This window comes from Hyalella azteca, unplaced genomic scaffold (genome assembly GCF_000764305.2).
Source record: "Hyalella azteca isolate HAZT.00-mixed unplaced genomic scaffold, Hazt_2.0.2 contig4316, whole genome shotgun sequence".
NCBI lineage: Eukaryota > Metazoa > Arthropoda > Malacostraca > Amphipoda > Hyalellidae > Hyalella > Hyalella azteca.
The window spans coordinates 12,230-28,797 of record NW_025934536.1 but is presented as its reverse complement, the minus strand read 5'-3'; the positions used below and the strand labels follow the sequence as shown (position 1 = coordinate 28,797).

The window sequence follows — 16,568 nt, the reverse complement described above, 5'->3', positions numbered from 1 at the left end:
TTCTTCACCAATCAAATTAAAAAAAAAAACCTTGTCCATGTATATAACAATGGCTAAGCTATCAAAAGAAATGTTGTTCGTAATAACCTGTTATGTTCGTAATTATCTACTATGTTCGTAATTACCTGCTATGTTCGTTATTATTTTCTTTGTGTGTAGTTACTGTATATGCTATGATGCGACCAATACTGGGCAGTGCTAAACAACGCGAGATAAGCGCTAAACGCGACATCAGCTCCTTACAATTAACGCTCTGGCATGAGCGGAGACTTGTTGTCTCCGTATAGATGCAGCACAAAAAAAAACTTTTTAAAGACAACACTTCTAAAGAATCCAGTGTCTACGGTGTTACACATGTACAATGAATTTCTAATTTTATTATGAAATTTTAAAAAATCGAATATTTCATTTTATTTAAATATTGGAACAAAAATTGAAAATTTTCAACATTATTTATTTTGTCAATTGAAACATGCGTTGCCTCCGACTTTACGCAAGTGTGCAAAATTTCAGATCGATTGGACAGGTAGAAGTGTGTTAAATATTGATTATAAGTTATGTAGCAGACAATTTTTTTCCATTTTTTATCATAAATAAATTTTTTTACATTTTCAAAATGATTTATTCTGTCAATTGACTTATGCATTGTCTCCAACTTTACACAAGTGTGCAAAATTCACGAGAATTATTCTCCACCTGAAAAATTTTCTTTAATTGATCACATTTAATTGATTGTCTACCGTCCTGTAAGTCTCACAAGTGTTGTGTGTAAGGTGATGGAATCGGTTATGAGGGATGGGATTATAGATCACTTGACTGTTAACCATCTTCTATCAGACTGTCAGCATGGCTTTATTGCTGGCAGATCATGCACCACTAATCTCCTGTCTACCTTGAATAATTGGACTCGCCTGCTGGATGAAAGGGTGCCAGTAGATACACTGTACCTCGATTTTGCCAAGGCATTTGACAGTGTTCCGCATGAGCGACTGTTACGTAAAGTGAATTTTTTTGGGAATCGAGGGAAATGTACTCCAATGGATCAGGAATTTCCTAGTAGGCAGAAGACAACGTGTCAGCATTAACGGAACCGTGCAGAAGACAACGTGTCAGCATTAACGGAACCGTATCAGACTGGGTAACTGTGCGCAGTGGCGTACCGCAAGGAAGCGTTCTTGGACCTGTTTTGTTCGTCGCTTTTATAAACCATCTACCAGAAGTAGTGTCAAGCGTGTGCTCCATGTATGCCGATGACACAAAAGTTTATAATACAGTTAAGGATGTGTCAAATAAAATGCAACTGCAAAATGATCTTGATAGTTTAGTTGACTGGGCTGATGCGTGGCAGCTGCGTTTCAATGCTGACAAGTGTAAAGTACTTCACCTCGGCAAGAACAACGAACAGCAAGCTTACAGCATGAGAAGACACCGTTGCAACGAGAGGGTTATGATTGAGAAGTCTTGCGTGGAAAAAGATCTTGGAGTTTGTGTCGACAAGGAGCTAAAATTTTATAGGCATATTGAAACGCAAGTTAATACATCTACTATACTATACTATACTATACTATACTATACTATACTATACTATACTATACTATACTATACTATACTATACTATACTATACAGTACATTAACCGTGTCAGCCCAGACAGATCTATCAAGTAAAAGTATTATTTATTATCTACCTGCCTGTACAAGAAATGTTCATGTCGGAAGTGAAGATGGAAATGTATCACTAACCAAACTAAATCAATTGAAGCGAGCAAGAGCAATAATTGAAACCACACGAGACCGACGTCCATGTAATCCACATGTGGATGGTAAAATACTTCATTCATGTCCATGAATCCAGCAGTATTCACTGTGACGGTGAACTCGCTTCCCACAAAAAATGAGGAACAATTATCGAGAAATGACAAACTTCCGCAATTATAGATTAAGTTATCAAATGGATAAGGCTTAAAAAATTATAGTTTAGAAAATCGTCATGCTCTTATGTTGCCGATGCAATTGATATTGACGACATTGTAAGCCAGTTAACCTGTGAGCATCTAGGCACGAATTACGAATAATAATCAGCTCCTCAGGACAGTTACTACACGCAGCACTTATTTTGTATAATTGAAAGAAATAAATTTAACTCAGGTGACTATCTAGGAAGATTCCGACGCGACACATGATTTAGTATTTTACATCATGAGCGTATATTTTTACCGACCGCTGTCAGTCACTCAGTCCGTAAACACCCGGCTATTGGGTGCGGATAACGGTACTTCCTTACCAGCTGCTTTCACTTCACGTCTGTCTTCCTGTGGTCGACCCTGTCTTATTCGCTGCTGCGGCTGCGTTGGGTCCTTTTCTAACGTAAGCATGCGTTATATGTTGCGTAATTTTGTACGACTAATTCTAATTTTCTAAATTTTGTCACATTAACCGATTATGATCGTTGTGTACCAATTAATATTGTTTGTTTTGCTGTGTAATTTCACACTTAAAACTAAGTAGGTAGGAGTTCTTGTAAATGTAATTTTGTCTTTCAGCTCCTAACTCCTTGTACCGTTTGTACGTATAAGTTTTATTTGTTATTTATCTCAATTTGAGTTTATTACTATCTCATTATTCAATCCTTGTTACTGGACAGCCTGACCGGTGATGCAAAAAGTCAGAATTGCATACACTCCTGAGTCTTGAAATTACACATGAAATATTTTTAAACTTGGTTAATTGTATTTGTATGTGTACCTACCTAAAGGCAATTGGCAAAGGGAAAGGCTAATCTGAAATCTACATGAGACTTTACATTGGTTGTTGACAAAAGATTATTTTAGATATTGGAAGAAGAACATAGATAAAATTCTCTTGACTCTGTCACATGAATAAATGCTAACAACATTTTTTGGTAATTACTTTCTAGATACACAGTATAAATAACACAGACAAGCCAAGGGATGAAGAGAAAACTTAGCCACATCAAAAGCTTAGAATTGGACTGGAGCCAGCCTTGAATCAGACAAAAATGCCATGAATCTGGCGGCTCTGGCCAATTTTACCTGTTCCAATGGCTTTTACTCTACACTCAGGATGATGTATGTTTTTGGTGAATTTTCCCGCACATTTTCACTTTTTTTAAGCTATTGCTGTGCACAGTTGGCGCAATGTAATGAAAATTGATTCTCTTCACGCACGTGTTTGCGCAATCCCGGCCATCAATTCTACGTCGCGCTGCCGCGCACGAGCAGTTTGTGGAGGAACGGACGTAATATTCACATTACTCAGTACAGTATGCCTGCATTTGCCTTTAATTATCTTTCAATAATATATGATTTTTCTTGATATGGAAATTTGGTGAATGAGAAATCTAGAACTTTATTTTAGAAGAAATTTTCTCCAAAGTCATATGGCAACAGTAAACACCGTCTGTTTACATTTTGTATGTATGATAGCCGCAGTTTACGATTACCGTACGTTCCGTATCCGACAAGGCGGACAAGCGGAAGAGTCAGAAGTAACCCGGACATGTCTTACATTTTATTATTGTCAGTTCAACTCGCGTAGTTAATATACTCGTGTATATTGTCGACTAAAATAGTAGAACTATTTTAGCTTTCTAAAGCACGGCGCATTTTTTACCAGCATAGTACGGCGCACCGCGCAGGTCGTTAAAATGACAAAATAAATTCCCGCGCACCTGGCACATCTTCCTGACCATGGCTTTTACTCAACTTTTTCAGTAAAAAAAAAAAGAAAAATGGCCTATTTTACCTGTGATTTTTAAAATCACTCATGATGAAATGATTATTTTTACCAGCAATTCTAGAAAAGTTCTGTCCAATTACTCCAATATTCCTAATGTAATAATACCTATAAGTAGACCACCACTATTTCATGGGTGCTAGCTTTATCATTAATAAGATATGCAGCTCTTGAATAAATGAGGAAATTAGAAATTAACTGATTATAAAAAATCTCTGGTTTGCCACTTTGGTTGCAAGATTTTTGATTGATAAATTATCTTCTACTTAATTGTAAAAACTGTACAATCAGGGCTGCAAGATTCTAAATGGATAAAAAATTTGTCTCCTTGTAGGTGTAGCTGCAAAATTTTGAAGACAAGTAGGAAAATTTAATCTAGGCCAGTAAGAGCTGCAATTTCTTGGAAAGCTAGCAAAAAAACACCTATAAATGAGATGAAATGCCTTTGATTGCAATCCTTACCAGAAGAAATAGGATGTTAGAGTTATTAATGTGCCTGTTCAAACTTCATCACAAAATTTTGAAGTAGAAAAATTGCCAGTAATTCTGCAGAATTCCTAAAATATTAATTTAAATATATTTGAACTTGGTCAAGCAACAGGCAATCCCAATTAGGGAAGAAAATCTATACAAAGTTTGATGGGGGAAATGAATCTCACCACCAAAAGCAATAGCTGTCAATCAAATGTCAACAGCTATTAATCAAATGTCAACAGCTATCAATCAAATGTCAACAGCTGTTAATCAAATGTTGACAGCTGTTAATCAAATGTCAACAGCTGTTAATCAAATGTTGACAGCTGTTGATCAAATGTTGACAGCTGTTGATCAAATGTTGACAGCTGTTGATCAAATGTTGTCAGCTGTTGATCAAATGTTGACAGCTGTTAATCAAATGTTGACAGCTGTTAATCAAATGTTGACAGCTGTTAAATAAATGTCGAAAGCTGTTAATCAAATGTTGACAGCTTTTAATCAAATGTTTCTGCTGTTAATCAAATGTCAACAGCTGTTAATCAAATGTTGACAGCTGTTAATCAGATGTTAACAGCTGTTAATCAGATGTTGACAGCTGTTAAACAAATGTTGACAAATTTCAATCACATGTTGACAACTGTGCTCATATCAACAAAGCTATCATGAACCCTACATCCTAGCAACCATTTCTTAGGTCTAGAATTATTATTGTTCTCATTATTCACTGCATGCACCTCCTGCGGTCTTTCAGATTTTCAACTATTTTCTAAATAGTTGACTGACAACTGGTGAATATCTAAAATGCAACAATTTCAATCCAAATGTGTTGGCTAGATCTTCTGAAGGCATAAATTTTGCTACTGATGCATCACCAAAGATCTTGTGACATTCACCCACTTTCTGCACAGTGGAGCAGGTCAACATCGAAGTTTTACATAGGCAGTAAAGACTGTACATATTAAATGTACCAAAACTTTTTAAATAGGAAGGAAGTTAAGCAAACTTTTGGAGAATCAATCAATGTTGTGGCAAGACATAGGATATTCCTCCCAAACCCATTGTTGTATGCAAAGCCTAATTCTGTCACAAGTAAGAAAATTATGTCTGTCAGAGATAGAAATTTCCAGTTAGGCTTGCAATCAGTTTTATCCAATTTTATGGCCCTTGCCTATATTATTTCATAACAAAATTAGAAAAATAGCACATACTATCTGTCAGCAAATTTTGTAAAGCTTCTCATTACATTAAGGGTTTTTACTAATGGTTTTGGAAAATTTTTCCAATTGGAGAGCAGCAAGATTTTTGTAGAAATTCATATAAATTACCATCTTTTAATTTTATTCCAAGCTGTGATATTTTTTCAGCTGTCAAAGAAAAGTGTTTTGGTGATTTTTTTTCAGCAAATTTTGTGTAGAAACTGCATTTTTAGAGACACACAAAAAAATAATACTAACAAATCTGACATGCCAAATCAAATCTTATTTGCACTTCTGTCAATAATGTGTAAGCATAAGGTGCCACTTTCTGTTGTTACCTTTTTTGTACTGCTGTACTAGAATAAGAAAAAAAAAACGAATTTATGTCTACTATATTGATGTGTCTACAATTGCTTGCAACATAGTTTTGTTCAAATTTTGGTTTTGGTCCCTCAACCTATTGCTAATTGTAGTAAGATTCATTTGGCTGGAAACTTGTAAATTTTGACTACAATGCACTATACATTGATTATAATTCTCATTGAAATACTTTGTTTTTTATATCAAAATCTGTTCTCTCGTCTGGGGAGAGTCCAGCCAATGCCTATTATTTTCTTTTCATGCTTGTCCTGAGTTGTGCAAATACCCAATTTTCAAAGTCATGCCAAAGCTGTTGAAAAAAGCCTAATGATGCTAAAATTCTTTACAAATTTGGTCAAGGTTACTCCAGTTGTTTATGCTTCTCCTGAAAATTTGTGGATTATATTTATATATTTGCTTAAAATATTTCTTTAATGTATTATTTATATTTACCTGTGACTTGTATTGATGTTTTTAGGATTGCTAAATTGATGTTAACTAAATCTTATTTTTTATTGCAGGTGCCGACTCTCTTCCTGGTATTAGCTGTCATCTGAATTACCATGACTTCTTCTCTGCGACAAACTCCTTTGACCTGCAGTGGCCACACTCGACCTGTTGTTCATCTTGCCTTCTCCAAATTATGTCCTGATGGCTATTACCTCATATCTGCATGCAAAGGTAAAGATTCTGCAATGAATAAATATTTTAATAATAAAGTATACCTATTTCTGTTTGGTCAATTTGTGTTTGTGACATATTTCTTGTCAATTATTTACATTTCAGTTTTACGATTGTTCACAAAGTTAGTTTCAATTTTTAGGGATAAAAATTCATAAATTATTATGGCAAAATGTATTATTAATTTTGTTTCATTGTAAAGGAATAGGTAACCATTTCCATATTTTACTAAAGTTTATGATTGACTTATTTCCAACAGATGGTAAGCCAATGCTGCGCCAGGGCAACACTGGTGATTGGATCGGAACATTCGAGGGCCATAAAGGAGCTGTCTGGGGCGTGGCGCTCAACAGCCAAGCTACACGAGCTGGAACAGCTGCTGCTGACTTCTCTGCTAAGGTCTCTTTTAATCAAAAATACTTTTTGTGATAAATCTCTCAACGAGTTGAAGTAGGTAATTCCTTGGTGTTGCTTGGACTGTTAATTAAACCATTTTGGCTTGTAAATCAAGCCAGATGGAAAATTATTGAATGAATTTCTATGTAATATTCAGAAATTAGTTCACAATCGGTGTTTTAAAAGAAGAGCAATTTGAGTTAGTTTAACTCTGAAAAATTAATTTCTACCTATAGTTCTTTTGTAAACTATATATTTATGTTTAATAGGTATGGGATGCCATGAAAGGAGAGGAGCTGCACTCTTTTTCTCACTCGCATATTGTTAAAAGTGTTGACTTCTCCCCCGACTCGAATCAAATGCTGACAGGATCCAATGAGAAACTCCTAAAAATTTTTGACCTTAACAAGCCTGAGCAAGGTGAGTGAAGTAGGCAACTAAAAATTTTTTACCTTAACAAGTCTGAGCAAGGTGAGTGAAGTAAGCAATTAAAAATTATTGACCTTAACAAGCCTGAGCAAGGTGAATGCACTAGCCAAGAAACTGATGACTATGGTATGTTACAGCTAGCCATCATTCCTGTGTTTGATAAATTTTTTTCTGTTCTGCTTCTTTTCATTTCACTATTACATGTGCATGAAAGCCAAGTAGTACGTTTTTTGCTATTGAATTGTTCTGATTGAGCTCACTAAGTTAAGTCACCTATTGGGCGATGATTGCATGAAAATACATTCATGTGCAGGAAATTCTGTTGTTACTCGATTTTATTAGTCATGTGTGGTATCTACGCGATCTAAGACTCAATATTGTGCTGTTACAGACCCCATTGTGTTCAGTGGGCACGAGGCCAGCATCAAGCATTGTCTTTACAACAGTGAAGGTACCAAACTCTTCTCTTGTGCTGATGACAAGACTGTGCGGTGTTGGGACATAACTTCAAAACAGGTCGGAGCTCAAATACAATTTTTCAGAATTATTTATTGCATGTCATGCAATGTCGAAAGTACTTCTTTCAATACCTGTAATATTCTTGTTGCAGTACCTATTCATTTTCTTCGTTCATAACAGACAAACTAGCCGCCGACTGTTGGAATACATTTGCTTTCAGTTATTTTCAGTTATCAACGCTCTGAATTGTTCACAACTCTTTGGAATTTACATATTTTATGACTACAGGAGATCCTGAAGCTTGATCTGAGCAGCTCGGCTTCAGGCTTGGAGTTGTCAGCCGACGGTTGTGTCCTAACTGTTACGTACGCTAATAAAGTTAGCTTCTACAGCACCTCCACGTGAGTTGCCGCCTCCATTTCTTACGTAGTACTGACACTATACTTAAAGTGTCCAAATATCATCACGATGCTTTGTTATCTAAACAAAATTCACCATCAAGCTTGTTATGCGAGTTATAAATTGCCACTATAATAATAATTGAACATGATTGGGTCTGTGTGGTTTCAAGTTGTAAGTTAATTACAATTTTATGAGCTCTCTTGTTATATAAATTTAAAAGTGAATGAAACGTTAATAGGGAGCAATCAGTTCTGTTGTTTGCGGAAGTGACTAATTAAACAATATATTTGACAGGCTGCGGGAGTTGAAGAGTGCTGTGCTGCCAGCCACTCTTTACTCGGCGTCTCTCCACCCTGATCAGTCTGTTTTTATTTGTGGTGGTGAAGACTTCAAGATGTACAAGTACAACTTCGACACGCTGGAGGAGCTCGACTCATTTAAAGGGCATTTCGGGCCTGTTCATTGCGTGAGGTGAGAGACGAGTAAGAAATCCATTTTTTGTGTCTTGATTTTTATGTTCACATTATACTCTATCGCCCAAACTTTGTTCCCAGGCTCGTGCCCTGATTGTAGGTATTTACTTATCCTTCAAAATTAGTACTTGCCAAAGAATTGGCTTCTATTCTCTTTGAAATGAATTGAAAAAAGTTGAAATTTTGCACATTTTTCTGTGGATATTTTAAGATCGTTTGACTGTTGTACAGACGTCATCACAATAAGAAGCTATACTATTTTTCTGAGAAACCGGAATAATTTTCATTTCAGTTGATTTGAAAACTTTTTGCCGCGTCAGTAAGGGCCTACAAAAATTCATGGTGTATTTTTTTTATCTTTCGATATCCGGAGTTACGAGTCATCTAAAAACTTAGTTTATAGTTGCTGTCAAATAGATAAGATCTTTAAGATTAGTAGTCCTTTTTGCGTTTCATAATTAACAAAGATTCTCATAGTTTAGGTATTTAAAAACTAATGAATCTTTCTTGAATTGAATTCTGCATAGAATCTGATATTCATATGAAAAGATTATTCGCTGTGAGTTCCCCGATTCCGTTGTGCCGTTCCAACACAAAATAACCTCATAACTGAACAAGAAGGCAAACAAAACGCGTACAAACTAGTTCCGTATACAGTTATTCTGTGGCCAATTTTTTTCAATTATCCCATTATTAAAAAGCGATCGGTTTACAATTTACACCGATAAAAACAAATGAATATTGCAGATTCAGTCCGGATGGCGAGTTGTATGCATCAGGAAGCGAAGACGGCACACTGCGTCTGTGGCAGACAACGGTTGGCAAGACCTACGGCTTATGGAAGTGCGTCGAGGGAACGGGTGCTGGTGGAGCGGATGCCGAGGCTAATGGATTAACTGGAGATAGCTGAGCTTACTACATCTCCACCATGAAACGAATTCGAAAACTGTTGAACTGTGGTTAAAAACTGGGCACTCTTGAACTTTTCGTTATCGTGAATCCTGGGCTCTATTTAACATTGTCTTCTATTACAACAGTTTGCAGAGTTCATCCGTTGCTCTCTCGGTTCAACGCTGTTCAGTGTTGTGCTATTAACTGTTGACTACATCCCGCGTTGATAACGTTTCATGGGTAGAATTCTTCCAGCTAAGAAAGGAATGCAATTGTCGTCTTGTTTTCACTTAGTTCTATTCTTCCCATCACGTTATCTTTTTGTTATCTTCCCTTTTAATATTTCATCGCAACTACTCGGTACTTGCATTTCAGCTCTATATAACTTTTGTTCGATTTTTTCCTATCGGTTTATAAAATTTAATTTTGCATTCGGAATGTGACGCTGCAGTGCTTCATAGTTTAATCCTCTTCTTTATGGATAAATTAAGGTTGGTTTTAATTTAATTATTGAAACACAGAACTCGCATTTCTCTTCTAGTAATTGAACCATAAGCGTTCCTAATGCTAGCTATTCTAATAGCTTTCTATAAAAGCTTGCGTATAGGATTCTCAGTTAGATGATTTTCGTGACATCTTATTGAATGTTGGCATAACATCTCGACCTTGTCAAACTTCTCTTTCTGCGTTGAAAAGGCATTCATTGTGCATTTATCCTGAACTTTGCCTTGCCACTTCAATGAAGTTGTTTAGCCACATTTATCAAGGATATTCTATTATGGCTTGAACTTGTATGCCATATCACTCGAATGCCCTAAATTCGATTTAATGCATGCAGGTATGTTGCAATATTGAGACCAAATTAAAAGTTTGAAATTCTTTTACAATCAAGAAATAGGAATTTCTGGGTAAATAATTTCCGAATGTTTTGTACTCATTTTGGAAGTCTTGTTAGCTTTTCCTATGCTCTTTTTTTAGTCAACTTTTGTTGAAGCTACCGAATCAAGTTCTCGTTATTGCAAGAGAATCACATTATGTTGCATTGGTCTAATGGTTGTCCTAGTTTGTATCATTTCCTTGCTTGCCGAACTTGTTGACTAGAAGTAGTTACAAAACGTCTCTGATGTTTGGTCATGTAGTGCGTTGGTTGATTTGTCCCACATTTAGATTTTCTCGTTGTTCGCTCATCTTTTTCTTAGAACTTCGAATAGTTAGAGAAGGGCGAGTATCACTTACATGAGTAGTTTGAAAACTTTAGCTGCCCTTTGTCAGATGACACTTTCATACCGCTGCGCTTGCATGATGGTGTCGGGTTTGGGGTTTCTTAACCTTCGCGTATTGCATTTCTTCGACATTTATTCATGAACAGTTTCAGAAATTGTTGTAGGGAGCTGCCACATTTGACGATATCGACTGTTGATGTTTATCAGTTATTTATCACATGAATCTCGTCCAGTGATTTTAGGTTGGTTTGTAGTGAATGTACTTTTGTAAGCCCTTTGTTAAACCTGAAATTATTTTCTATAAAATTTTCTATGGCTGAATGATATTTTCTCTCCTTGAATTGACAAATATAGAAGAACCTTTTGGCACTTTTCTCGCTAAAAAAATTTAAAATTTCTCTATTGTTGACCAACATAAATTGTATCATAATAAAGAACAATGACTCTAATATTGTTGTTCATGGAAATCTGTGCACCCGAAGGAAGCGTATAACAATAATTGGCCCCTCCATTGGAAATGAACTTCCTTTGTATCTATAATAAAAGAATCAAACAACTTAGACTGTCGTAGTACGAAAAAATAACTCGTTTTATTGAGGAGTGAAATCAATTCCCAACTGCTAAATCGAAATTGAAGGAGAAACTATTGTTAGACCTATTTTTGAATAAATTAGCAACGCTCGAAGAAGATCGTATAGTTGTACGGCTATCACATTCGCCTGGACTGGACTCCTCTGTAATTGATGGTGAATTATGCGAGTCGAGGCCTAAGGAATTGATGCTCGAAGATAACGCGCCGTCATCGTTTAGAGGCTCTCTGCTTACTGACGTGGCTTTCCTGAAGCAGTGGGAAGAGCTTGGGATTGAAGGTTGTCTAGCCAAACAGGGCAATGCTGAAAAAAAAAACAAGATTACTCATGACACACAAATAAGGATTGGGCATAAATTATTCACCACATTACGCGCGGAGTAGGAACGTCTTGCCTCTTATAAGAAAGCTCTGGTGCGCTACGTAAAAAGCAATGTGTTTAATAGGCTGATGAAAATGATGATTCTCAGTGATGCTGAGAAATTTGTCAGAGATTTTGTAATGTTGGTCTTCAATGATTGAGTTTTCGAACAACATAGGTTCCATTCAGAATGCAATGATTTTAAACCAACAACTATTTTCAATACAATAATTTTCTGAAGTAACGTTACATGAACATCAATTTCTGTTCAGCTTTGGTAAAGCAAGAATCAATGCTCACCTTGTCTCTGCTTCTCATCATCTTCAGCCATCTTCTTGCGATAGTCCCCACAATACAAGCGCATCAATTGGCGCTTCTTGATAAGTGGAGTCTTGTCATTCAGTAAAGACTTCATTGCTTTACGAACTTCAAAGGCTGTAGATAAAAGCAACAATAATGAATTAGGAATATCACAAAATTCTTCAGCAGGGGGATATGCATATTTAAATTTCAGAGGCTAGTACAAAAAAGTATGAAGAATTTTAATATATTTCTGTTCATGAGCATTTCTCAAAAACTTCACATAATGGGGCAAATCTGAGTAGAAGTAGGTATTTAACTAACAAATAGAGTCACTCCTAGTAAGGTCATATATTTATGTAAAGTGAGGCATGCAACACTTAAAATAAAACATCAAACCTCCATATGATTCAATATCATGATGTTACTGATATTACCTAGCTGAAGAGTTATTGCTTCTTTCAAAAAAAGAAAATGCATCCTAATGAGTCAGTTTCAGTAGTAACAATTTTCTTTCAAATGCCTGTAGGTATTTTAACATGCAAGACAAACCAGGAGATGTGTTTTTTTTTATGAGCAAAGAAGTATTTTAAATTGCCTGCCAAAGGGTTAAATTCAAACTTATTGAAATGTATACGTATGAAATGTCATGAAAATTCTTTACAATTCAATAGCAATTGATTGAATAGGTATTTCAAAGCCCAAAAATATACAATTCAAAGAAATTAGGTGCTTCTAATCAACCATTTCAACTGAACACCAATTTTATCCCAGATTTTCTACTTGAATACACTTGCCCTCACATTTGATGGCCATAACGATTTGTCATTATTTGTTGGACTATTAGAAATGATGATCGGCTCACTGCTGCTCATGTGTCTTGCAAACTTGGCTATAATTAATTAGGCAACATAGTGACAAACGCGATGGAATAGATTGAATATATATTATTTACACAATAAACAACTAAAGTCAACAATGCAATAATTTAGCTTGATTTTAATTTTTAATGAAATTAATGTCTAGTAATAAAAAAATTATCATATCTAAACCAAAATTCCTATGTAAGTTTTTAACATGTTCCCCGCGTATTGGGCCATATGTGTACCAACAGTGATATTCCACTGCTGCGTATTGGGACACCAGTGTACCAAACACAGTATTTTACGCCGTTTTGAAAAAACACATTTAACTCGAAATTTTGCCCTTAAACTTTCCCTTTTATAATATTAATGTTCACTCAAAAAGTGGATTATTAAGTAAAACAAATCAATGAACCAAAATTTTATTCGTAAATCTCCTTGAACAAACGATAAGTAACTGTGAAAATTTTAACTAATAATTCCCTTCTGTTCCCATCTATTCCCTTTTATTCCCTTCTGTTCCCTTCTATTCCCTTTTATTCCGTTATTCCCTTCTATTCCCTTCTGTTCCCTTTTATTCCCTTCTATTTCCTTCTATTTCCTTCTATTCCCTTCTGTTCCCTTCAATTCCCTTCTGTTCCTTTCTATTCCCTGCTATTCCCTTCTATTCCGTTCTGTTCTATTATGGTACATATATGGCTCTATAAATACTTGGTACACCGGTGGTACAATACGCAAGAATAACATGTGGTTATTATTTCCTTGCGTAATGTACCACATGTGTCCCAACATTTTTATTGCAGCTATGCAAAGCTATGATGCCACAGAGCAGCACACACCTCCTCTTGTCACGGCCAATGGCGCCTAACTGAAGCAGCAATCACTGAAAGCCTTCCGCAATAAGGGAATACTGGGGAAATCTGGATACGCGGGGAACGTGTTAAGGGAGCTGCATCATCATGCCTCTATGAATTATGATAACCAGCTACTAACAAGAGTTTAGGTATATATAGTGTGAATTTCCACAGTCTTCAAGATGTGATTAAGAAGTTAATGAAAGTTACTTTTACTGTTCCTATTCTCAATAATGACACAGATTAATGACCTTCATACCAAAGAATTGTACATACACCAATCTGCTACTGGATTTTTAGATCATCGAGTTTATTGATTTGGCAGCTGTTAAAAAAATTCCAAGCTTTGTGTTCAGTTTTCAGGTTTTTAATATATTTTTTCAACAATTATTTAGGCACTCACTCATCGGACAAGACCTAATTCTACTCTAACAAGTGCAACTAAATGACTTTTCTCATCTTTAGCAGAAATTAGCAGTACATGATAACATATTCTAATTCTATCAGATTTTTTTTAAGTAAATTATTATTGTAGTACTTCCAAAGTTCCATTGCTATTGGCAAGTTGTATGACATGAGATTGGCTACAAAATAACATGAACATAAATGAAAATATTTTGGGCAAACAAATCTTCAGGTGTTTTTTGTTACCATGCCACAAAATTTCTAAAATTTGTTGGGAATCAAACTTAAATACCGTATTTTTCTATAATGAGATTATATTATTAGCCTTCAGTTTTAGACCACATTTTTTTTATCTAGGGATGATGGTACAACCATAAAAAGAAGTAGAAATTATCTACTTGTTACTGAATAAATCTGAATTAGAGAATTATTACCTACTTATTATATACTTACTGCTGAATTATCAACAGAATTAGAATTTATCTACTTACTACTGAAATCTCACAGCTCCAAAATGAAAAATTTACAATACATTTGAAATCTCCTGGATGGTAGGAGCTACTGTGCTGGTGCTGGTCCAATAAGCAATAGGCTAACTCCAATTGTGAATTGTCTACTTTGTTTACAATAAAATAAAAAGTTAGATTCATCTAGCAGGAATCTTGTGGCTAAAAAAATGATAAGATAGTGCTAGACAGGGCTAAGACAGCTAGATTTGGCCCAAAAGGGCTGTACACATATTCTCACACTGTCACACAAGCTATAAACTGTAAATAGTAAAGCACACTACCTACCTTGTTTTTCTGTGGTCTTGGGAGAAGTTCTTAATCCATCCATTTGCTGCACACACCACATGAGCTCATAAGTCAATTGGTAATCATTTTCCTGGGACAAACTATCTGAATCTGCTGAATTCTCAGGTCGGTTCGTGGGTTTCTTTGGATTGTCCAACAGGCATGAAGAATCGGCTTTCATCTTGATCTTGTTCGGTGCAGGAGGATGTGAAGGCTGTGAAGCTTTTTTCTGGAAAAAATGAAAGTCATCATAATAGCAATAAAATCATAAAATTAATCATATTCATAATTCATGTTAGCTGAATACATTTAAGGGGACCGTCTAACCTAAATTGGAGATAGCCTATAACTCCTAAAGTTAATATCCGATCATCATGAAACTTCACATTCAAACGTAAAATGTAAAAATAAAAACATTTTACTTCTATGAATTTTTCGAAAAAATTGATAGAAAACGTGATATTCATAGAAAACGGAAAAATAACGGTTACTATAGAAAATCTATCTCCTCCCACAAATATCGTCCTACAACATCGANGGCTTTGGTCGCCGATCACACGGTTGAACATACCCAACTTTACCAAAATTCTGCCTCTTTCGCTTCGGCATCTTACCTCAAAGAATTCTGTAAATCTGCACAAAATTTAGGGGGAGAGAGAAAACACTCGCAACACCTACAAGTAGCACAGTTCAAAACACACTGAAGCTCACAGAACGATTGCAACGCTGGTACGAGGCTAGATAGCGACAGCGCTCTAGCACGGCAACCAATGATCGCGTCGTAGTAAACACAATATTACGTACAAACTAACACACGCACAGGCATGCTGCTTACACCATTGGATGCGTAAAAATGAGAGCTCCGCCCTGATATCTCTCATTGGCCGCTGAAGCAAGCCGTTCAAAATTGCCAGCTCGATTGGTCGGCTATAGAGCGACGTCAGAGCCGACGTCAGAGGTCCGCGCACTGATATCGGCCAATAGTACCAACCATACTAAAATGAATAAAAAACAAACTAACGCACGCACAGAGATGCCAATTACACCGATTTATGCGCCTGAAAAGCAGCTTTAAAATGGACCAAAAAACGAAAAAAGTGAAATTTTTCGATTTTTGGGTTAGACGGTCCCCTTAAGGTTTTCAGTCTAACATAATTAATGCCATAGTATAATTTTTACTCTCTTATTAGCTTAGACAAGAGACAAATCGGGTTATCGGACAATAGTTAATAACTTCTTACACTTAGTTTCTTACTGGCTTATTATTTCTCTTTGGGGCCATTTTATATTATTACAGCTGCAATGATCAGTGCTCAATTAAGCAAGTCAACTGGAGGCCACTGCCACTCAGACCAAGCCTAAGAAGAGTCGAGTCGAGAACACAAATGAGACTAACTCACGAAGAGCTGGAACAACTGGTTTGTTGGAAGTAGAACACGTGGCGAAAAGAAGATCCATTGTGCGTGGCGGATAATTATTTGATTCCGGACTTTGTGAAAATGGGGCGTAGAAGAAAACAAATTAATTGAACAGGTATAATGTTTCAGGGGTAGGAGATAACTAATGCTTGGTTAAAGTTTAGCATGGAGACAGGAGCGTTTTACATTTATGACACATTTGACATAAACGTTCACATTTATACACTTTATTTATGGCTGGCG

General features: G+C 35.9%; 2 protein-coding genes across 3 annotated transcripts; one reads left to right on the top strand and one right to left on the bottom strand.

The window, feature by feature from the left end:
• The first annotated feature begins 2,259 nt into the window (after positions 1–2,259).
• LOC108682270 (serine-threonine kinase receptor-associated protein) lies at positions 2,260–11,062 on the top strand. The gene is made up of 8 exons (XM_018171408.2): positions 2,260–2,365; positions 6,309–6,468; positions 6,728–6,867; positions 7,134–7,284; positions 7,685–7,809; positions 8,041–8,153; positions 8,449–8,625; positions 9,375–11,062. The coding sequence occupies exons 2-8, from the start codon at positions 6,351–6,353 to the stop codon at positions 9,535–9,537; spliced, it is 987 nt and encodes a 328-aa protein (XP_018026897.1). The 5' UTR covers positions 2,260–2,365; positions 6,309–6,350; the 3' UTR covers positions 9,538–11,062.
• A 239-nt stretch (positions 11,063–11,301) lies between these two features.
• Positions 11,302–16,340, bottom strand: LOC108682271 (UPF0488 protein C8orf33 homolog). 2 transcript variants are annotated; one of them, XM_018171410.2, is made up of 4 exons: positions 16,149–16,340; positions 14,908–15,136; positions 11,992–12,126; positions 11,302–11,634 (listed from the first exon to the last, which is right to left on the bottom strand). In XM_018171410.2, the coding sequence occupies exons 2-4, from the start codon at positions 15,086–15,088 to the stop codon at positions 11,348–11,350; spliced, it is 603 nt and encodes a 200-aa protein (XP_018026899.1). In that variant the 5' UTR covers positions 15,089–15,136; positions 16,149–16,340; the 3' UTR covers positions 11,302–11,347. The 2 variants fall into 2 exon arrangements, with proteins under 2 accessions (XP_018026899.1, XP_018026898.1); XM_018171409.2 differs by having other exon boundaries at positions 16,163–16,340.
• Between the last annotated feature and the right edge of the window lie 228 nt (positions 16,341–16,568).